Raw genomic sequence first — 24225 nt, 5'->3', positions numbered from 1 at the left:
TTTTAAAAATTAGTGGTGAGCACAACTTTCCCTTGTTTGTACTAGAAAATCATGTAAACATTAAATAAACCCAACAATTATAGAGAAAAAGGAAATCATTTTTAAAAATATGATTATTTGGATAAAATGGAGTCTATGGGAGACGTAATTTGGAGCATTTTGGATAATGGGTTTACGGATAACGAATCCCATACCTGGCTACACAACATTATACATTGCTTTCAGGTGTGAGTACTTTTTATAAAAATAACACTAACTGCAAGGCCCAGTTAGCTCCATATGAGAAATATCAATATAGGAGACAAATAACCCTAAAACACACTTTACCATGATGCTAAAATCTTTATTGAAAAATTTTAAAAGCAGTTCCTAAAGGAGGAACTGGATAAAAATGGGATTATATTTTTTATAAGATACAAAAGGAAAAAAAATAATTTGACATTAACAAAACGTACAACGCAGAAATTGCTAAAAAAAAATAATGTCCATGTGTTTCTGTGCAAGGGTGTACCAGTTGAAATCTAAATAAAGTGGGGCTCATTTATAAACACTTTGCTTTCATTGTTCTACTGCAGTGGGCTGAAAATAGTTAATCAATGATTGGTTGCCATAGGTTACAGCCCAGGTGCAAATTTCTCGAGTGGTTATAAATAACTCCCATAACACTTACACAAATAAGACATTTATGCTGTGGACACAGGGGATAAAATACAGAGCCTTTTTCACCTAAAGACAAACACTTTTATTTAAACTGATTCCCCCCCCACTCCATTTACAAAACTATAATGTCCAGTTTTTTGCTAGGTAAAGACCCTTTGAATATTTTGGATGACGATTTGTTAAACCATCCGTCTTTTTTATATCTCTATATTGATCATTTACAAAAAATTGACCACTGTGGCAAAAATATGAAAGTCTATTCCTCCGGCTACAAATCCTTTGTTTAGTCCTGTAACGTAAAGTCAAATGGCTCAAAGGCATCTCTAAAAGTTTTGGTGAGGTCTTCCTCTTCTGCTCGACTTGATTTGCAATCTTTCCAGTCAGCTCGGGTGGGAATATTCAAAATGGCTTCACTGGCCAGTACTTCCCTGGAATTGAAAAATGTAAGAAAGCCATCAAATATGGCAGCCAACCACATACCAAAAATAATTTATGCCCCACACAATAGTATGCTCCACCAAAGAATCCATAGTAATTCATACCTTCCAAACTGCAGAGGAAAATGTTTCTTAATTCTGTGAAAAAGTTTTTCACCACTGTCCAATTCGACATAAAAGTACGGTGTCCCTGGCTGTGCAATCTAATAAAAAGTCATTCATTACATACAATGTTATGGAATAATACTAGATTACAGAAGTGCAAAAACAGTATATGTGTTTCTTCAGTTAAAATATAGATCACTTTCAACGTAAAAGAGAACTAAACACTAAAAACCTTCAGTAGTCATGATTCAACCTTCAAAGTTGTCACAGGAGTTTCATCTCGGATTTTGTTAGGAGTGTCTACATGTGTCCTCCTCCAGTACAGAGATGTTTGCACATTCTTAAATGTATGTGTTATAGTTTCCATTTAGAATGATCTAATGATGGACTATTACTATCTATAAACAATTGAAGTTTATCGATAACGTGTTTGCCAAGGCTAATCTATATAAATGCAAAGAAATAGAGAAGTAAAGTTCTGTACACACTAGACTAAACTATTAAATGCAAAATTAAATCAAGCTAAACCATAAGAATGAACAGTGTACAGACTTCCTGTATTGATTCCATTATACATTTACAACACTCCTCTACTACAGAGAGAGCTAAATATATCCCACATAAAGGAGTTGTTCACCTGCCAACCTTTTTTTAGTTCAGTTGTTTTAACCAAAAATAAAGACTTTTTTCAATTACAGATATGGGATCCGTTATTTGGAAGCCCGTTATCCAGAAAGCTCCAAATTATGGAAAGGCCGTCTCACATCCGTCTCCATTATAATCAAATAATCCAAATTAAATTTATAAAAATGATTTCCTTTTTCTCTGTAATAATAAAACAGTGTCTAGTACTTGATTCAAACTAAGATATAATTAATACTTATTGGGAGCAGAACCCAATAAGTACTGAGTTTATTTCATGTTCAAATTTTAGCAGACTTAAGGTATGAAGATCCAAATTACGGAAAGATCACTAATCCGGAAAACCCCAGGTCCCAATCATTCTGGATAATAGGTCCCATACCTGTATTATTTTCTACCTGTGACTGTTTTTCTAATACTGAAGCCTCAAGATTTACACATTTGTATGTCTTTCTAAAGCAGTTCTTTGGGGGAGGTCACAGAAACCATAAACTGTTCTAAATGATACATTTCTTATTGTTTGTCCTGCTGAGAATCCCAGAGTTTCATTAATGGCAGCTGTTATAATTGGTTAAATAGTTCATAACATTACACAGATGCTGCTGAAAAATATACTATCATCTAATGTAGCAAAATGTAACAGGTCAGAATCTGACCCTGGATTACAGAGTTACCAAACGGAAACCCCTGAGACAGGAACATTAAACTTTAAACTTCAATTTTGGAAAAATTATCAAAATAAAACGTGAAATGCTATTGAAAAAAAATCTTTATATCTGTGAACAGCCTGAACACTACTGAAATGATAAAGAGCTTGGAAGGTAAACAACCCCTTTAAAATGGGAAATACATGAAAGATAAGCACTTTTGTAGAATAGCGTAAAACAAATGTTAATGTCTTCTTACTTGTTTTATGTCAGAGTGTTCTGGGATTTCTAACAACTCCATTCCCTGCTCCTGAGCTTGTAAGATAAACGTTTCCTTTATGTCTTCTGTAGTGCAGCAGCTGAGTGGAAGGGGTACAACCTGAAGGCAGGGAAAATGAAGTTCATTGGTACAACGGATAAAAGAAAAAATGGAAACCACAAAATATAGAGAGCACAGGGAAATCTTACATTAAAATGCTAATTTTACTCAAAAAAAAACAAAACAGTTCTTCATTAAGGGGACAGTTCAACACGGAATAAGCTTTTAGTATGAAGTCGAGTGATATTCTGAGACTATTTGCAATTGGTTTTTTTCTTTTGTTTTATTATTTGTGGTTTTTGAGTTATTTAACTTTTTATTCAGCTGCACTCCAGTTTGCAATTTTAGCAATCTGGTTGCTATGGTCGAAATTACCGTAGCAACCATGCTCTGATTTGAATAAGAGATAGGAGAGGCCTGAATAGAAAGAGGAGTAATAAAAAGTAGCAATAACAATAGATTTATAGCCTTACAGAGCATTTGTTTTTTAGATGAGGTCAGTGACCATATTTGAAAGGTGGAAAGAGTTAGAAGAAGGCAAATAACTCAAAATAAATAAAGAATGAAGACCAATTGAAAAGTTGCTTAGAACTGGCCATTCTATAATATAGAAACAAAAAATGCACGTTAACTCACTTCAGGCATTAAATTGTACAAATTCACCAAGTTTATTACATAATTGTGATAGATCAATTCATTCATTACATACCACATGGCAGAGTCTCACCCCCTGTCTCCATACCTAATGTAGGCCACACCCTCCTCACGCATTTTGCACCATCGGGTGCTTCATCAGAGGAGGTGATGGATAAGGTATGGGAGACAGGGGACTACAGATGTAATGTTATTGCTACTATTTATTACTTGTTTCTTTTCAGGCCCTTTCCTATTCATATTCCAGTCGCTTATTGAAATCAGTGCATGGTTGTTAGGGTAATGTGGACCCTAGCAACCAGATTGCGGCAATGGCAAACTGGAGAGCTGTTGAATAGAAAGCAAAATAACTCAAAACCACAAATAATAGAAAATGACAGACTATCACTCTACATCATACTAAAAGTTGATGTAAAGTTGAACACCCAAAAAAAGCATGACCTAGAATTAGTAAAAAAACTAAATTGGAGTAATGTATTAAAAAAGTGTCCATTTAACACATTCTGCTTGACATCCAATAGGTCAGCAAAATATTTCTGGCCTGTATGGAGTTCTACAGTTTCTACTAAAAATTTGTACAGTACAGGATTTTCCGGATAGGGGATCTTTCCTTAATTTGAATCTCCATACCTTAAGTCTACTTAAAGATGATTTAAACATTAAACCCAAAAGGATTGTTTGCCTCCAATAAGGATTATTTATATCTTAGTTTGGGAACTGGTAAGTGTAAGGTCTTCTTATTAATGGGAAAACAGAAATAATTAAAAAAAAAAAAAAAAAGTAATAATTTCATTAAAACAGAGCCTATAGGGGATGTTTTTCCCATGCTATGGAGCTTTCTGGATAACGGGTTTCATATTTGTATTGCAAAGGAATAAAAGAACCTGCACTTTTTTGCATCACGTTCCATCAACATCAGAATTGGCTAAAGTAAATCAATATGGAGAATGTATTATATACTTGTATTCTTACTTGTAACTGTAAATGCTGACTTTTGTAATTTCTTTCAAACATAACATATCTTTTCCCTTTTGTCTTGAAAAACGTCCTCAGCGCAGCCTTGTACTGTTCGACTTCCTTAACCACGTCAGATGAAAGGTCAACTGTTGATTGGTAATGGCCTATTGGTAAAATCAGCACGTGATCCGACATTAAGCCTCCTTTGGCAAGAGCAACATAACACTAGGGGGGGCAAAAAAGTACAGAAAGACTTAATGCTTTTCTAAAAGAAGATAATAAATATGAAGTGCATCAAACAGATTTTCAGTATTGGGAACATTTCATAAAAGGAAAACATGACCTCTCACTGAACACATATGGATTTCTTGGTTGCTCACTCATTTTGACTTGCTCTGCTCAGTTAAACCATTAATTAAAAAAAACCCTACCCCCCTACCATACATAGACCTCCTCCCTGTCCCCGCCCAGCTGTTACCCTTAACTCTTTACTTTACTTAGCAGCCCCTCTGACATTTGCAAAAATACAGATATAGATTGCCAGTCTGGATCTGAATACAAGATTTACATACACCCTCATGAGAATCTCCTTCACTTACGATGTTTCCTGGGTTGCTCTACCCAGGGGGGCAGTTAGCCTGGAGGGAGAGTGGTCTACGTGGGTTTTTTTTCTACAGGGTTTCCTTCTCCTTTAAAGGGTTGTTCACCTTCAAACACCTAGTTGTTTATAGATAGGTCACCACAAATAACCAATTTTCTTTGTGTGACCGTTTTTCTAATATTCACATGTCATGTTTCCCCTTCTAAAGCAGCTCTGGGGGGGGGGGTAGACTGGAGAACCGCTGTATAAAAAGCTAAATAACTCAAAAACCACAAATAATAAAAAATGAAAACAAATTGTGTCAGAATATAACCCCTACATCATACTAAAAGTTAACTCAAAGGTGAACAACCCCTTTAACTTTACAGTGGGTACAGGGTGCTGCATCTAGTGCAGAGAGCACAATTTTGCATCTTTAAGTTTTCAGGAGCAGCTTTTTGCCATTCCTGGTAGCCTACTGGTAGCTGCAGCCTGAGGCAAGTTAAAAAAATTATGGCAAAGAAAACACAGAGCTTTTTCCTGCGATGTGATAATTAAGAATAATAATGTGTTTAGTTCACACAATGAAACCCTACTACTTACATTATCACCAATGCTGACCACAAGATGTTTTTCCACTTCAGGGCTAGCAAGACAAAACCAGCACGGGCCTGTTGGCTGGGCTTTACAAAAAGAAAATGTTTAAAGAGATTGTTTTTAGATGGTAAATTCAATAAAAAATGTCTCTATACCTAAAAAACCAAAATGATCTCAACGTGTATAGTATTTAATTAATAATAGAAGTTATGCTATCAAACACCTTTATTTTCATTAATGTATACAAACTGAAGCCTAATATTGCTGCTAGCTGACATTTAGGAGTTCTCCCATCAGCCTCTCTACAAGATCCATTGGTAAAAGGTAAAGCTTTTTATGAGAGAGAGAGAGAGAGAGAGAGAGAGAGAGAGAGAGAGAGAGAGAGAGAGAGAGAGAGAGAGAGAGAGAGAGAGAGAGAGAGAGAGAGAGAGAGAGAGAGAGAGAGAGAGAGAGAGAGAGAGAGAGAGAGAGAGAGAGAGAGAGAGAGAGAGAGAGAGAGAGAGAGAAATCTGCACTCATAGGTAAGAAAAAAATGGGATTATTCAACGTTTTGGGTGTTAGACTCGAGCTGTCCTCGAGTCTAAGAGCCGGAAAGTTGAATAAACCCATTTTTCTCTTCACAAAAGACCTATGTATGTATTTCTTTGCTCTATAGATTTTGATATATGTTCCAGCACCTAGGCATTTCCATTGTTTTCTGAGTGCACCTATCCAGTAGTTTGTATGTAATATAAATATATATATATATATATATATTTTATTAATCAAGGCAGCACTCCGCTTGTATGAAAGCACTGTATCAATGCTTGTTGTTTTTTCTCTATGTAAAGTAGTAATGTTACCCTCCAATGTTGCAAAACATGTTTTATCTTGAGCTTCTTTCTTTAGAGAAGTCTGAATCCAATTCATATTGAAGGGGAAAAATTATTTGGAAATTAACATCCCCATAAAGCATGATACATAGTAGCTTCACTTTGATTACATTTTGAGCAATTTTCAGTTCTTTCAGTTCATTAAATTTTTTTTTAAGGAGAGTAATACGCATTATGGAAAAGTTTCAAACACATTTCCGGGTACAAAGACAAGTGTTTTGATACATCTATATAGTGCTCCTAGTATGTCTTCCATATTCAGTTCAGGGGAAAAAAACTGTAACCATTTTTCTGCTTCCCTACGTTGTTCAGTGTAATCAAGCAGTACAAACCTAGTTTTATAGAACTCTGGAAAATCCCCTTTGGTTTCCCCCATCTTGGTAACAGATCTTGATTTTTAAAATGAATTAAAATTCTGTTCACTTTAAAAAGTTAAATTAATGAAGAGTTAAAATGTATTCTAAGCCCTGTACTATGGATAAACTACATCAAGTGGACAGATTCCCTTAATCCCCAAGATCCAACAAGAAAATGAACTTGTCATATTGACTGCAGGTCTGGGCTGGGGTTTGCGATAGCATTTCAAGCACACAGAAGCAAATGTCAGCAGCCCATCTGACATTTTGTCAATAGGGATTGCCAGTCTGGGTCTGAATACAAGATTTACATACACCCTCATGAGAATCTCCTTCACTTACGATGTTTCCTGGGTTGCTTTGCCTGTGACTGACGCCCTCCCTTTCCATCTGTCTGCCGTTTTTTCCCTTGTGGCTTATTCAAGTCAAAGAAGAATTGCTGTGTGGGTTCTTCCTGGTACAGAGAAAGGAGGACTTGCTGAAATGTGTTTGTCACAGTGCCCCTTACCTTTAGAGCTGTGACATATGGTGACAACATGAATACAATTTATAATAAACGAAACAAAAACAAAGACCTGTTCCTACCTCCTCAGCAGATTTGTTTCCTTTGCTCTTTGGGGTGTCTTTGTCAGACTTTCTGTAAGGGTTTTCAGTTACATCTAATGGCTGTTTAACAAGGTCTGCTATATCCGTTAAACTCATTGGCACAATATTGAAGGCATAAATATACTAAAGCAAAGAAATACAGGGAACAGTACAAATATATTAAAAAATGTTTAATAAGGAATTGTATAGCCCAAATTGTTACTATGATTAAGAAATTTTACTTTTTGGAAATTAAAGCGCATATAAACCCCCCAAAAAATGTTGCCTAATTAATGAAATTCTAAGTCTAACCAAAATTACTAGTTTTACAAACTACCAATTTTCAAAGCTTTTAATGTTATCAGCAATTGTAATTGGTTTCGAAAGCAGTATCTGTGAAAGCAATATTGTGTGCCCAGGTGGTTCTTATGCTCAAAACAATATAGCAAAAACCAAATGAATGTTATTAGCAATGTCTGTCCCTATATATTCTGTGACCTGGTGGCTCATGTTCAAAACAATATAGCAAAAACCAAATGAAGAAGGCATGATAGGCTGACTTCTCCACACTGTTTTAAGCAACTATAGAAGGAAACTGAAAAATGCTGCTGTCACCTACAGCACCTTTGCAAATAAACTGCTGAAAATATTTAATGGAAAAGACGACAGGTGCATCATTTGTACTCTGCTGCAATTTTGCTACTATCGGTGAAAGTATTCGTCATTCATTCTGCAAAAATGATCATATACCAATGCAGCTATGCTTGCAAAACCTATACAGCCTATCTACAACAACAGGATGCACCTTCTGTTCTTCATCCATCTATGTCTGAAGTCAGATGGGTGTCGGTCTCTAAACAGAAGTAAGCAGTCACTTGCTAAGTGATTAAAAGGGTTCTTCACTCAAAAAGTTTGCATTTTGAAAGAACGTGTAACTAACGTATTCTTGAAGTTGCTTAGAATTTTAATTTAAATGGTTTTGAACAAATTTGTAAATGTACAGTACTGTACTGGATCTGGTTCTTGAAGTCAGTTCTCCTACAGGTCTATTAAACTTTCAGGAGTCACTATCAGTAGTAATGAGTAATCCTTAAAAACGTTATGTAAAATTGCTCATTTAAATACATTTTTTACAGTTTCCGAGCTATTTACAAACTGCCAATATAATGCATTTTGTAACAACAGGTCCTGTAACTGTACAGTCAAGAGAGATATAACTTCAATGAGGACCTGCTGTTGCTCTACATAAGAAGGTGACAGAAGAAGTCTTTGGAGGCTTTTTTACTCTTTCTGGAGCAGAGCCATTTAAGAACACTTCTACGTTTTTCCTTCTGAATGTCTATTTCTGACTGTAAAGTCAAAAGAACTGACCAGCAAGTGGCGCTGTTGTAAAAAAAATCATTATATTTGCAGCTAAAGGAGAAGGAAAGGCTTCGTACACTTGGGGGTGCCAAATGTTAGTCACCCCCAAGTGATTGTATTGACTTACATAAAAACCCGGGCTGGTGCACTTTTCTGCTGATAGGAGCACTGGCCTGGGGTTTCAGTGAAGTCAATACATTCACATGGGGGTGCCTAACATTTGGCACCCCCAAGTGTACGAAGCCTTTCCTTCTCCTTTAGCTGCCAATATAATGAAATTCCTTCTCCTTTAATAAAAATGTAACTCTGAAACTGAAAAATATAAATAAATATTAACAGTCTTTACTGTTAATATTTATTTATATTTTTCAGTTTCAGAGGGCTTAGAAAAGCTCCAATAGCAATTTTACATTACATATTTAAGGTTTACTTATCCTTTAATATAAACAGCAGGATAATTTTAAAACCAATGAGAACATAAATGTATCAAATGTATATCGTAAACTTGCTTAGAATTACATTTTCTTTTATTATGCAAAAACTGTTTTTGGCAGATCACCTTTAAGGCACACAGACAAGCATTTCTTTATATGCAATCAGCACATAAATCAGAGAGCAACTGTAAAGTCAGCCCCTATAAAAGAAAACATTATTCTAAGCAACTTTGCAATATACATTCATTACACATTTTCTATGGTTTTTAATTTATTTGTATGTGCATTGCTATTGAAAGCAGTGTTTGTCTGTCCCTTTCTATTCTCTACCTTGATGGCCAAGACTAATGATACAATGTAAGACAAGGCAGCTGATTAACAGACCTGACTTTGCTGGGGTGCCAAGACGTTTGCAGAATTGTTTAAAAAGTATGAAGCAGGAGTTAAGCAAATGCTGCTTTTAATAGCAAACCTTTTTACACATAACTTTAAAAGCACTGAACATTTTTAATAAATTTGTAATGGAAAGTTGCTTTTCTTTTATTAGCCAAATTTTTATTTTGGGGTATTGACTTGTCCTTTAACATCTTTTGGCACTAACACATTTTACATGTTCATTTAAATGTTCTGAATAATGCTTAACATAGCAGTACAGAGAGGGCTAAAAATAGCTGCTCATATTACAGCACATAATACCAATCAGGCTTCTTATTTTTGTATGGCTTATGAGGTATGCATGCAAAAATACATTTGATTTTGCTCTTAAAGGGGTTATTTACCTTCCAAACACTTATGTCTGGTGAACAATCTGAAAACCACTAAACAGAAGTAATAATACTTTTTCCTCGTTTTATTTTTGAAACAAAATTTTGATGTTCGGGTCTCTAGTGTTTCAGGCAGCTCAGCAATCCAGGTGCAGATTCTAAACAGTTACAATTTGCTACATTTCTCAGCAGCATCTGGGGGATATTAGCAACAGCTGTATCAATTGTAACAGCTGCCTTTAATTAAACTAAACGAATGTATCAATTTAAAACAGTTTACAGACCCGGTGATACCCCTCCCAGAGCTGCTTTAGAAAGACATAAGAAGCTGAAAGATTAACCTTCGATATTAGAAAAACAGTCACAAATAGAAAAAGTCTTTATTTCTAGTGCGGTACCTGAAGATAACTGAACTGAAAAAAAGTGTTGGAAGGATAACAACCCCTTTAATTCAGTATGATTGGCCTATTTTCTTGTAATAAGAATTGGAAACATAATCTTCCTACATTTGTTCTGATTTCTTGAAAACAATTCCTTAATTCAGGCAGGCATTCTCTAGAATGTTTTTCTTAATATCCTAAAATAATCTGTTCCATAAGATACATACACCCACATTACATAAAATAAAATATAGGACAAATATACTAATTACCTTTTTCTTATCTAGGTTGCCAACACTTGCCAGAGATATAAACCGACTTACATGCTGAGCATTTTCTTGTAAGACTAAATGATTTCTGTAAATAGAGAAAATGAATAATATGGAGCATGTAACCACATGTTTGATTGCAACCTTTAAAAGGAACAAAAAGGTATAAATCACTCAGTGGTGCCAAAATGTTCTCTAACATCGTGGGCCAGTTCTTCGTCCATTGTCACCCTCTTTTATGGCTTCTTCAGTCTTTTCTTCTGGTCCAGGCAAGCACATTAGCAGTAGAGTCAAAGCCAAACTTAAGATGCACAAAGTCATCTCTTTTAGTCTATGTTGCATGTACCTGTCAGGCCAAAAGAAACTAAGACATAAGAGGTAGAAGATCTTGACAAAAGAGCTTCTACAGAAATACCCTGGGCTGGCACAGTTTTCTGCTAACAGGAGCACAAGCCCTGGGAATTGGGTAAACAATTATAACCACAAACATTTGGCACCCCTAGAGATGATCCTTTAGTTCGCCTTTAAAGAACCAGTATAATTAAAAAGGGAAAATATTTTCATTACATTTAAAGTTGTATCTGTAAATCCAGCACCTACAAATAAACATTATCTTCTTTGTCACTTACTGCGAATAAATAATTCATTTATTATAAGCAGATTTATCATGTCGAAAATAAAGGGGAGAGTTATTAAATTTATCATATATATAAAAACATTAAAACCATAAAAATACATGTTTATGCATACAAAATATCAAATATCTAAAACAGGGGTGTCCAAACTTTTGGCTCGCAGGGCCACATTGGAAAAAGAAAAATTTGTCTGGGGCCACACATGATATACACAAACACGTTTGATTTGTAAAAGTAAAGGAAATACACAGAAAAGAAATACAATGCCAGTTGGATAACCAGATGGAGCTATACACTGTAATATGGGACACCTGGATATTAAATAGACTTATTATTATTACTAACTGGACAATGGGCAGAGTCCCCCCTCCTCCTATATCCTTTGCGACATGACGTTTCCTCGGGAACCAAACTGGGCCGCATTCATATGCATCCTGGGCCGCATTTGGCCCTCGGGCCGCAGTTTGGACACCCCTGATCTAAAATAAAGACCAATATTTATTCAAGCACATAAAGGCAATAGCATATACCTGTACTCACATATGGGAACTGATCCAGGGATACATGGAGTAACTCTCCAATTGTGGATTAAAAAGTCACTTAACTGGAGGGCCCCTTTAGTTGAAACAGCAAAGTGGAAATTTGCTATTGCTTCCTAACTGACACAATGGGTTCAGAGTTGTGATTTGCGGTTTAAAATTCCTGCTTTTCTCGTAGTTTTTTTTTTTTTAAACGTACTTGTAATTGTAGCGGTTTGTGTCCCACAGTGGAAAGTACACAAATGTAACTTTTTTTTTTTACTACAGGCGAGGAAGGGACACTTTGGAAACAATCAGGTCCATGTGAACATAAAGGAATTTGCAAAAGTGCAGGACATCTGAAGATGGAGCGGAGTGTAAGAATCACAAACTTTGTGAACTCAGGTATATAAATATATATATATATGAATCAGATGCAATTTGAGTGTAGGACTGGCCAGATATGGGATGACTTTGACGTAGTTGGCCATCTTAAATATATTGCAATATATGGACAAACAATCCCTGTTTTGTTTAAAGGGTAAGGCATTTTTAGTAGCTGTATGCACAAAATCTCTCAATGTCTTAAATATACCGATAATGGGTTGAGTGCAGAGGGCTCTTGTATTTGTCTATATGTATTTTGTGGTCACAGCCTCACTGCACCCCCGCCTAATGGTTTTAAAAATTAGTGGTGAGCACAACTTTCCCTTGTTTTGTTTCTTATAGTTTATACAGGAGCAGTGGCCAGCTCCATGTTGTAGCTCCCAACCTTCCCAGCTATAGGCAGGTGATCCCACTGGTGTCTAATAAAGGGGCAGCCAAGTTTGGGAGATTTACTTTGAAAGCAGCACGTAAGCTGCAGGTAAAACTTAGTCCCTGTGTAAAATGTTTAATGAAGCAATATAATTCTTAATGAATCAGATGCAATTTGAGAGTAGGACTGGCCAGATATGGGATGACTTTGACGTAGTTGGCCAGCAATATATGGACAAACAATCCCTGTTTTGTTTAAAGGGTAAGGCATTTTTCAGTAGCTGTATGCACAAAATGTCTCTGTCTTAAATATATTGATAAAGGGTATTTATCTGTATGTATTTTGTGTTCACAGCCTCAATGCACCCCCGCCTAATGGTTTTAAAAATTAGCGGTGAGCACAACTTTCCCTTGTGTATAACATATATATAACTAAATAGGTTATAAGGTTTATTATTTTTCTTCCAAATTCTCGTTGCCGTAAAAAATACAGTCATAATCAATGTAGTAGAAAGATCAAAGTGTAACAACATAAACTGAACACTTGCAAATAAAATAGCTTTATCAATTAAGAGTTTTTAACAGATATTAAAATATTCAGAGTTTAGAGTACCAAAACTCTGCTGGGACCAAACTGTTTTTCCACAGAAAATTTAATTTCTTGCCCTTTTAATTGGCCAAATATAATTTATGTCCATGTAATTTAAATCTTCTTATGTTGGGATGGCCACACATTTTCATTGAGTTCAATTCATTTCTGTCTGTATGTGCAAAATTCAAAACATACAAAATTCTTGAAATTGGACCAAAAATCTGCATAGCTTCGTTTTTAGGGGGTGCTAGTTTATATTATTTTATTACATTTTTTTTATTCTAAATCTTTGTTCTTTACAGTTTGTTTAATGTAAAACTTAAAACACTCCCCCCCCCCAAAAAAAAAAGCAGCAGCCCTACACTATGCTAATGTTTTTCAATTCAAAACTGAAATATGATGTTTTAAGTTAATCAATTTGCAATCAAAAATAACAGATACACAGAGCCAGGACAAGTAGTATTGTTGCCCAAAGCAGTATTACTTGATTCAGCGCCTGGTCAGCCTGCTCCCTCGCACAACACACCCCATAGCTGCTAGACTCCCCAGGTTGTACATTTGCTTGCCGACTTTCCCTGGTCTGTATGTGAATTGGCATAACCAGATTTCCACATCAAATGATGTAGAGTCAATTCTGTACCACCATAGTATTTGGTATCCAGTCCTCATATGGTGGATCACCACCAAATGTCTGCAGATTAGAACTTTCCCTACTGCACCCTAGGTATGTTCCAACTCTGTCTACCCCTAGTTCTGGCCCTGCAGCTAAATTTGAATGTATATACGGAAATTACATACATTATATAGTTTATTCTTCAAGTGCCCAAGAATGATTTGGAAATATCCTAAAAGGAGATCTGTCACCCTAAGAAATAATTCCAAATCCTATTTTATGATGTTAGTCAAGCAAAATAAACTTCAGTTACATTAAATTATTTAAATCTTGTTTCTTTTAGTCTTGGAATTCAAAGTCACATGAAGCAGTAAGACGCCATTTTATGGACATTTTTATTAAGGCAACCTTTCATCATGCCAAAAACAGGCATTATATGATTGACAGCTGAGATTTTTAAATGAGTTTACAACGGGTATGGATTTTTGAATAAAAAAAAAAAAAAAAAAGAATTTGGGTTTCATGACAGGTCCCCTTTAAAATAAGAGAACTGTAATAGCCAAGTCTTACCTACCTGTATGGGAGTCTCTCATAATTTTCACCCTCTAGTGCTGCAAAGTGGTACCTGGGCTTCAAGTTAAATGCTAAATTGGAGATCAGTGCAGACCCGCATTTTTTTGAGGCTTCATTAGGCTGGAAGGAGGAAACATAATATATTAAGTGTTACTGTTTTAAATTTCCACTGTAAAAAACTTGTAGTGCATCTTAGTCTTACTTAATTATCTGCGTTCACAGGCTTCCTGCAGTTTAACTGAGCCTAAAGTAAAGAAGGTTACCCAAGAATTTTAGACAAGATTTTACTGCAATCTTATTTCCAACTGCTTATTTAACTATTCACACATTTTTCTCTATGAATCAATGCCTGGCTGCTATAAGATACTCTAGGAACCATTCTGTTTACATGGCAAACTGGAAAGTTGTAAAGCAAACAGCTAATCTCAGCTCAAAAACAAAACATAAAAATCATAGGTAAATTGTTTAGAGCACTTTTGTAAACATTATATTAAGAGATGTTTTTAAGCTAAACAACTGATTTGATAGATCCAATACTTATGAGCAGATTGTATTTATCAATGCGTGAAAGTTAGAGCTCACCATTTGATCCCATAAGAATGCATAGAAAGTGTGTGAGTTTTGATTTATTAGGCTCTAAACTCACATTTTGATAAATCTGCTCTTTAGATTTAACAGTAAGTATTTTTAAAAGAACAGGTAAAACCTAGCGCAAACCTAATGCTTTCCTGCTTGTCATTTTGTTTGAAAATTCACTAGTGGGGAAGCTAATTCTAAAGACAATAGTTATGACCAATGCAGGACTAATGTAGCAGTTGCTAACATGTATGACAGAAGTCAGGCATGCATTAGTGCCAATAAAAGGTCCAGTGACAATATATGATGAAGCATTGTGAAAGACAATACAGGGTCTAATTTCTGCGGCAAACATCAAACTTTCACATGTGGTGCAGAAATGAAGACTATTCCCCAGATTTCACTATACTGACAAGTGCTATAGCCCATGAAAAGTGGACGCAAAAACTAGAATGTTACATTTCATGTAAATCGTAAATTCAAGAACTCTTACTCTTAACAAGAAATGTTACATTAGCTGTACAGTTGTTTACAGCACATTGATAAGTTGTACAAGTTGCCAATTCAGAGATCATAAGTTGATAAACGATTAAATGGAAAATATACCCTTATTTTTACATGAGCTTAAGGAGGGTTGGGAAACGTTTCTTACAAGTTACATGATCTTCCTTTGAATCTGTAAAATCAGGTATGTTTAGAAAAAAAAATATATTTCTTTTTTTTGCACCTTTTCTACTTAAGCCAAATGTCAAATAAATAAATAAATAAATAAATAATAAGATTGGGTATATTTTCTCTTTAAAGCTAGACCTGAAGCATAGAGGCTGATTAATCAATTTTATAACTTGGGTGGTTTCGAACTTCAGAGGAAAAATGGATTTATTCACCAAGTTTTTATTCCTCTGGAGCACCTTCAAAACTGCAAATGTTTCTGGTGCGTAAATGCTGGGAAAAGACAAAGATGACTCCTGTATACCCTGATGCAATACTTTCTGATAAGGAAGGAAAAAGGGGAAGTACTGGGGAGTGCAGTGGTGCAATTTGACATAAGACTGGGCAACACCTCAACCTTTGCTTTTTGTAAAAAATACTGTTGTTTCCCCCATCCAGAGTGTCGGCACTGTGAACCTGCACGTCAAGGCCATTTTTATGTTAATCACTAAAATCCTGAATATTACTTTTAAAACATAAAATAAGCTTTTTAAACTTACAAGAGCATTGCCATAATTTGACACGTCCTTGGGCCATGAGGATGTCAGTAATATATCCACACCTTTGAACTTTGAATTCGACATCAATGACATCTTTAGAGATGTGACATCCTTGGCAGTAAAGCAATATGCAGGAGCTGGCTCACTACTGGACTCAATACCACTTAAATATGCGATTTGCAGGCCTGATGCCCCTGTAAATAGTCCCTTACGACCTGCATAAAAAAATAAAACATGCTATCTATGGATTGTATTAACAAAGTAAAGACATGTAGCAGAGAATCAATGTTAGTTTTCCAGGACAAGTGAATGCTTCTGAACAGGCATTTGGAAACCACACATGGTGGAATATTCATGAAGAACAACGTTGGAGGAGTTATCAAAGTAGTAATGATCTAAAAGTAAACAGTTAGTGGATTGTTAATGGGAAAAGGTTGCTCAGAAACTGCTACAGAGAGAGACAGCATGGAAATCCTTGAGAATGCGAACAGGTGTCCAAGAATCGAATATAATTATATTGCAACGGGTCAGCCAATTCCACATCGCCAGAGTAACTCCAGCACTCTTGGAGGGAACAGCGCACAAAGTGTTTTTACCACTGTGATGCTCTCAGGTAGAAGGTTTCAGTCAGAACCATTATGTCTCTCTTCAGGTAAACTGGCTGAGACTGCTTCTGCATGGGAAGGGGGTGCATGAAGAAAAATAAATTTTGACTGCTAAAGTTCACCCGAAGAGCTTCATGACATCATGAACCCTCTTCACCATAAATTTTACTTTAATTAAATGTCCTTAACTATTCAAGCAAATATATTCACACAATGTAAAAAAATGCTACATGATTAGGATTTGCAGGCAAAAGTTTTACCTACCCAAATAGGTAATATTAGCAGCCAGCTCACATCCATCAACATCCTTAAAATGCTTTACAGTTTCTTGATTGTTGGCTCCTAGGACATAGGTCTGAATAGGGGCTTTGTAAACAAAAAGATATCAGTAAAACAGTTACCGTAGTTGCATATGCAAAAAAAACTTCACTGTGATCAATGAAAACAAAATGTAATAATTAAAAAGAACATACTTTAGAGAGCTGAAAAGTTAATCCAATTGAACTCCTGCTTCTGTTATATCCCATTATATGGCCAAAACTATATGAATACATTTTTAATTAATCCACACCAATTGCCCATGGGGCACTTAGGCCTATGACTAAATGCACCCTAGTGCATGAAACAAGTAGGGTTTATGGAGATGAGGAAGATAATGATGTTATAAAGGTTCGAAGAAAATCCAACCTACAAAATTCTAATATGCTACACATTGTGTAGCATAACTGTAGCCAGAGCACAGACCCTTTTTTATTTTAACACAAATTGCCAATTGAAAATATGCCATTGAATCAGCAAGATGCTGAATGCTCAAGTGGCAAACAAGGAGACACAGAGGGATTGGGCTGGATGTAGATTTAAAAGAGAATAAAGGCAACAATGACAATACTCCATACCTTTCTTTGCTCCAGATTTATATTCGTCCCAGTGTGTTTGGCTTTCTGGGCTTGTGCCAAAAAAGCTCCCAACGCAGAGTAGCATCTAAAAATAAGGAACACTTCATGTATAAATAAGTAGTATTCTATCAACAATTTCTATATTTAACAAATATACACAGAAAACACACATTAAAGTTTCATTATATTATCTGGCTGTGGCACACAATTCATTTTTTCTGTCAGCATATTACAGACAGAGAAGAAGGGCCTCAATCAGTTATTGCCACCTAACATCTTATGAATGGGAAATCACTAAAAGTGACAGTACTTTTCTGGGATGGAAATGCACCAGTACTGGCATGGTCAGGTGTTTCCCGTTCTAAAGAATGGAAGACAGCGGGGGCACGAGTACCTTGGCACTTGATGCTAACTAAATTTTAAATCCATGTTAGTGGCTAAAGAATTCTATTGTCTTGCTTTTATTTATTTTTTTACAATTAAACCAGGATGCTTCAAATTACAGAAAGATCACTTATCTGGAAAACCGTTGATTTCTAAATAGATTCCATAACTATAGCAGACTAATAAATCCTTGAAAAAAAAAAATTGCAGGTAATCAGTGTGTCTGTCTGTCTCTATCTCCACACACACATACATATATAACACATATATTACAAAAGCATTAGATAGATGTTAGATAGAATGGATTTTATATAAGAAGTAATACTAAGCTGCATGCCCAGTTATACGGACACATTCCTTATATCAAAGGAACATGTCAGTATCTGTTCTAATAGACAACAAACCATGCACTACTGGTTGGGTTTGAAGAAAGTACAAATGCATAGTTTTCATACAATAATGGATTTTAAGATACAGTATTTCTTACATCAAATTGTCCACTCTTTTTCTGGATAACTCGGACTCGATTGAACAACACATCAAATCTGCCATACACGTCCCCACAGGTCAATCTAAGCACAAAAAAAGAATTTCTATTGGTTCCTAAAGTAAGCGAAAGCCATAAGAAAAACAGTTATGCAAGGAAATGCATGTATAAAATAGCTATTCAGGGTTTATAGGAGGCACTGCTTACCCAAAAAAACACCCAAACAGCATTTTTGCTGACCACAACAGAGTGGTGGAGAACAGAATTTCATTAATTGTTATTTACTGTACAATCTTTCTGATCCCAGCAGCCAAAAGAACTTTAACGGACAATAAAACCAGTGGTAAATGGGCACAATGTTAGCATTAGTCATGGTTTTGGATATGTTAGGTAAATATTGTAGTACCCAAACTTGTAAACTCATTCCCTGTAATTACTTGTTTCGTATGCAAAACTGTTTAATTACTCACAGGTGGTGCTCCACGTAGGCCCTGCTGCAAACAAAAAGCCTCCTCAAATTCCAAAATGTGTAGAACATGGGCACACTCCACATAATGCTTCTGCAGACAATCTTTTGAAGAAAACTTCTTTTATTTATGAGATCCCAGCAAACGTTTCGGGGACGTGCCCCTTCATCCAGTGCTACTTACAAACTGTGCAAACAAGACTTTTAAAGGGAGGTGAACTGCAAGCCCCACCTTCCTTAACCACACATTTGACATCATCAAGTTAATTAACATAGTGATAGAAAAAACTTCTTTTCATATATAAATATATTATAAAAAAAGGATCCGTAATACCTTAATAAGGTGATTTTTCAATACTATTGATAGTCCTTTGGTGCTCATAATCCATACAATCACGTGATCCCTTTGTGTTAAGACTGTAGATAAAAATATACAAAAGATTTTATATAAAAAAATATATTTATATATGAAAAGTAGTTTTTTCTATCACTATGTTAATTAACTTGATGATGTCAAATGTGTGGTTAAGGAAGGTGGGGCTTGCAGTTCACCTCCCTTTAAAAGTCTTGTTTGCACAGTTTGTAAGTAGCACTGGATGAAGGGGCACGTCCCCGAAACGTTTGCTGGGATCTCATAAATAAAAGAAGTTTTCTTCAAAAGATTGTCTGCAGAAGCATTATGTGGAGTGTGCCCATGTTCTACACATTTTGGAATTTGAGGAGGCTTTTTGTTTGCAGCAGGGCCTACGTGGAGCACCACCTGTGAGTAATTAAACAGTTTTGCATACGAAACAAGTAATTACAGGGAATGAGTTTACAAGTTTGGATACATTGATTTATGCTGCATGCCCATATCCCTGCCAGCTAAGATGTCGTTTTATGAGATCTCTACACTTACAAAAGAAAGGGCACAAACATACTCCTTTACGGAGGAGGAAAGAGACAATATGCTGAGGTCAGCGGTAACACAAACGCTCGATTTTAGAAGCATACAGAGTCCAGCTGATAAAAGACAACTATTAGAGGATTTAAGTAAAAGACACCTGACACTCAGTCTGCATAGTACAGCTCTAACAGAATATGCGAAAGTCCAACGTATACCGAGAGGTTTGAGAATAAAAAACCAACCAGCCTTATTGAAAGATAATGCAGAATATTTAGAAAAATGGCAATTAATTCTGAACAAGGCAAGTTTGGATCTTATTTTTCTCACCCTACAGTATCTACAACCTGAAATTGGCAAAACCATGAAAGAGATTGGTAAAGCACAGGAAGAGTTAAAAACCAGCTTGTCCCATGATGACTACGTCACCTTTAATGCAAAACTCACTGCGGGCATTGAGTCCTTACAACACAAATTACTGCAGTCTAAATTAAAGAAGTTCAGAAGGGATACTGAAGATTATTCCATGAGGCGTGTGTATACCTGGCATTTGGAGAGGAGACAGACACGGAATTGGTCCAAACGAGAGAGGAAGCCACGCGGAGCGGTAGCGGGTGACGTCACTTCCGGTTCTATGGAGAGCGACACGGATTCAGCAGAGGAGCAGCATCAAGGAAAAAGGAACCACGAGCAGTGGGACCAGACGCAAGGACAACGTGGGGAAGGTTTTTTAGGCGGAGGCCAGAGGGACATCCCGGCAGGTCCTGCTCCAGAGCGCAAAAAAGAATCAGAAGGGGGAGGAGGCGCGTCACTACACACCGCAACACCATTCAAGGAGAAAGCAGTGCGGACCAGGAGAAGGAATTGATATCTCCATGCATGCCAAACACACCAGAAAACCTCGTGGTAAATATATCTAACCTTATTCTTACTGACTGTCAGACTAGTGTTATTAACAAGGGGCTGGGCTTCGTACCAGCAGCTAAAGGTGATTTTGTACGATTTAAAATTGACTTCATACGCTTTATAAGAACTATCAGGTTGAAAATGCATTTTAAGGATGCAAAGGAAACAGAGCTAAGTTTACCTGTTGTAAAGAAAAGGAATACCTCATTTGATCCGGAGATTACCAGTGAAAATTTAAATGTGTTCACACAGATGGTTCTACAGGACACTGAAACACTTAATTGGAAATGTTTGTTGAGAAAATTATATAATCTGTCTAAAGAAGAGCATTTGGCACTCCAGGAGTTGAAAAGTAATACAGATGTGATTATAAAGAAGGCGGATAAAGGGGGAGCCATTGTTGTGATGAACAGATCAGATTATATGGAGGAGGCTATGAGGCAATTGAATGATGTAGTACATTATACAAAGTTGGAATATGATCCCACGAATATTATAAAAAAAGAAATTGATATGTATGTGAGGGAAACATTTGATAATGGCATAATTGATAAAAATGTACGTGACTTCTTGATTACAGAACATCCAATGGTGCCAGTTTTTTACCTCCTACCCAAGATACATAAAAATCTGTTTAAACCACCGGGACGCCCAATAGTATCAGGGGTAGAGTCATTACTACAACCGTTAAGTATATATTTGGATAAATATCTGCAACCATTGGTACAGGATATTAAATGTTGTCTTAGAGATACAACGGATTTTTTGAACGTAGTAAATGAAATATCAAACTTGGATACTTGTACCTTTTTGTGCACTGCAGATATTCAATCATTATATACTAGTATTCCACATAGTGAAGGCATAATGTACATTGAAGAGGCCTTGTATCAATATGGGTATGAATCTAGGTTGGTCATTTTTTTAGTGGAATTGCTGCGGATAGTATTAACAAAGAACTATTTCAGATTCGATAGTATATTCTTCTTACAGAAACAAGGCACAAGTATGGGTAGTAATGTCGCCCCAAGTTATGCAAACATCTTTGTCTCGTTTATTGAGGTCATGGTTTTTTTTTGAACAAACATATAGTCCATATATAAAAAACTATCATAGGTATGTGGATGATATTTTCTTTACTTGGCATGGGGACAAAAAGACATTGGAAGATATGAGTAAAATTATTAACACCTTGCATCCTACATTGAAATTCATGTTGACATTCCATGATGAGAGCATCAGCTTTTTGGATGTATTGGTATCCAAAAGTGATGGAATACTTAAAACTGATTTATTTCGTAAAGAAACAGATAGGAATAACCTGATGTTAAATTCCAGCTTTCACCCTAGAAGTGTAAGTAAAGGTCTTCCCTATAGTCAATTCTTGAGGGTGAGGAGGATTGTTTCTGATGACCGACTGTGTCACAAGAGAATGATGGAAATGGTACAGAGATTTGAGGATAGAGGGTACTCACGGGATTTTCTGGTCAAACAGATGCAGAAGGCGATGGGAGTAGAAAGGGTAAATCTTTTGGTGAGTACAGAGAACAAAAAGAAACGGAATACGGGGAAGAGATTACCATTCGTTAGTACGTACAATGCACACTCTGATAGAATAAAATCTATTGTATATAGACACTGGGGAATCCTAGAGAAGGATAGACACTATGGGACCCTATTTAGGGAGAAACCGTTGTTTTCATATAAAAGGGCTAGAAGCGTGGGAGATCAACTCACTAGGACAGATATAGGGGTGAGGTGTAGTCGCCAGCCCACATTTTTTGGTACACCACAAAAAGGTACATACCCCTGCTTAACATGTCAATGCTGTAGTAGCATTATAAAGGGCAATAAGTTTAACCACCCGTCTAAGGGGTATGAAATTGGTTTGAAAGATTTTGCCACATGTACAACTATGGGTGTGATATACATGATAAAATGTCCTTGTGGTAAAGCCTACGTTGGAAAGACAAAGAGACAGATTAGAGTACGTATTGGTGAACACAAAAGGTCGATTGATAACTGTGATTTGGATAGAAGGAAATATGTCACTCCGGTTAGTAGACATTTTAAAACCCATGGACATAACAGCAAACAACTGCGATGGTTGGTACTCCAGGTAGTTAATTTCTCTATGAGGGGCGGTAACCAAGACAAAATACTATTGCAACAAGAGGTTCTGTGGATAGAAAGATTGAACACACTAGCTCCCATGGGACTCAATGAGGATTTAAGTTATTCCTGTTTCTATTAGTGGGGGAATATGTTTGTGCCTGTTTTTGTAAAATTGAGATTTTTAGTGCATTTTTTGACTTTTTATATAAAATCTTTTGTATATTTTTATCTACAGTCTTAACACAAAGGGATCACGTGATTGTATGGATTATGAGCACCAAAGGACTATCAATAGTATTGAAAAATCACCTTATTAAGGATCCTTTTTTTATAATATATTTATATATGAAAAGAAGTTTTTTCTATCACTATGTTAATTAACTTGATGATGTCAAATGTGTGGTTAAGGAAGGTGGGGCTTGCAGTTCACCTCCCTTTAAAAGTCTTGTTTGCACAGTTTGTAAGTAGCACTGGATGAAGGGGCACGTCCCCGAAACGTTTGCTGGGATCTCATAAATAAAAGAAGTTTTCTTCAAAAGATTGTCTGCAGAAGCATTATGTGGAGTGTGCCCATGTTCTACACATTTTGAAATATTGTAGTACTAACATCTGATCCATCCGATTCCCATACATAAATAACCTTTTGCACAAAATACTCCTATGAAAAGGAATTTCTATGCCAACAGCCAGCAAGCACTTGAGTGCTAACATATGCTAATATTTAATGGACAAAGAAACAGGAGTGCATGGGTCTGTAATAGTCTTTTAAAAGTCTCCATTTGCAACAGTATTAAAAGCAGTATTTTGAAGTTCCTTATACAATCACAATATCCAGCAAAGCAATGCAATAACAAGGACACAAGCTAAAGCTGGAAATGGGGTTGTCCTGTTTGGCAAATGATAACAATGTACACATCGGATGGGCTAAAGCTGCACAGCTAGAGATATACGAGAATTAAACCACCACGGAACGAGAATATTTACTTTAAAGATTTAAAGGTGAAGCAGATGGGCAAATATCTTGAAATATGTTGTCTAGGTGTAATAATATTAGTTTAAAAAGTGACTTCATCTACAAAGATGACCAGCAGCAGAATGTCTGTAGGAAAGTAGGTCACGCCGTAACTGGAGAACCATTTGGCATGCCAAACAAACACATACATACATATTCCAATATACTTACACCCGCAGCACCCTTTCACCCATGCTGTGACAGCTAAACGCTCCTCACGCTGCTACAGTAACAAAACAGGCTTCACAGGTTAGTAGTATCACACTCCAGAAGCAATTTCCGGTCTTGCTCCTGATTCGGCGTGCGCGACGTCATTAAGTCAGTGACGTACCTTGACATACGTCTCAGCGTTCCCAATCACCTCTGAGTCTTTAGCG

At 36.2% G+C, this 24225-nt stretch overlaps 1 protein-coding gene across 5 annotated transcripts; it reads right to left on the bottom strand.

The window, feature by feature from the left end:
• Window positions 1–322: 322 nt before the first annotated feature.
• Window positions 323–24213, bottom strand: cwf19l1.L (CWF19 like cell cycle control factor 1 L homeolog). 5 transcript variants are annotated; one of them, XM_041588007.1, is made up of 15 exons: window positions 19267–19329; window positions 18937–19037; window positions 18467–18551; window positions 17596–17680; window positions 16964–17065; window positions 16095–16309; window positions 14309–14427; window positions 10624–10708; window positions 7412–7555; window positions 7169–7280; window positions 5605–5684; window positions 4437–4646; window positions 2751–2870; window positions 1203–1300; window positions 323–1088 (listed from the first exon to the last, which is right to left on the bottom strand). In XM_041588007.1, the coding sequence occupies exons 1-15, from the start codon at window positions 19312–19314 to the stop codon at window positions 944–946; spliced, it is 1749 nt and encodes a 582-aa protein (XP_041443941.1). In that variant the 5' UTR covers window positions 19315–19329; the 3' UTR covers window positions 323–943.
• Between the last annotated feature and the right edge of the window lie 12 nt (window positions 24214–24225).

This window comes from Xenopus laevis, chromosome 1L (assembly GCF_017654675.1).
Source record: "Xenopus laevis strain J_2021 chromosome 1L, Xenopus_laevis_v10.1, whole genome shotgun sequence".
Lineage (NCBI taxonomy): Eukaryota > Metazoa > Chordata > Amphibia > Anura > Pipidae > Xenopus > Xenopus laevis.
This window is presented reverse-complemented; position numbering and strand designations above follow the sequence as displayed.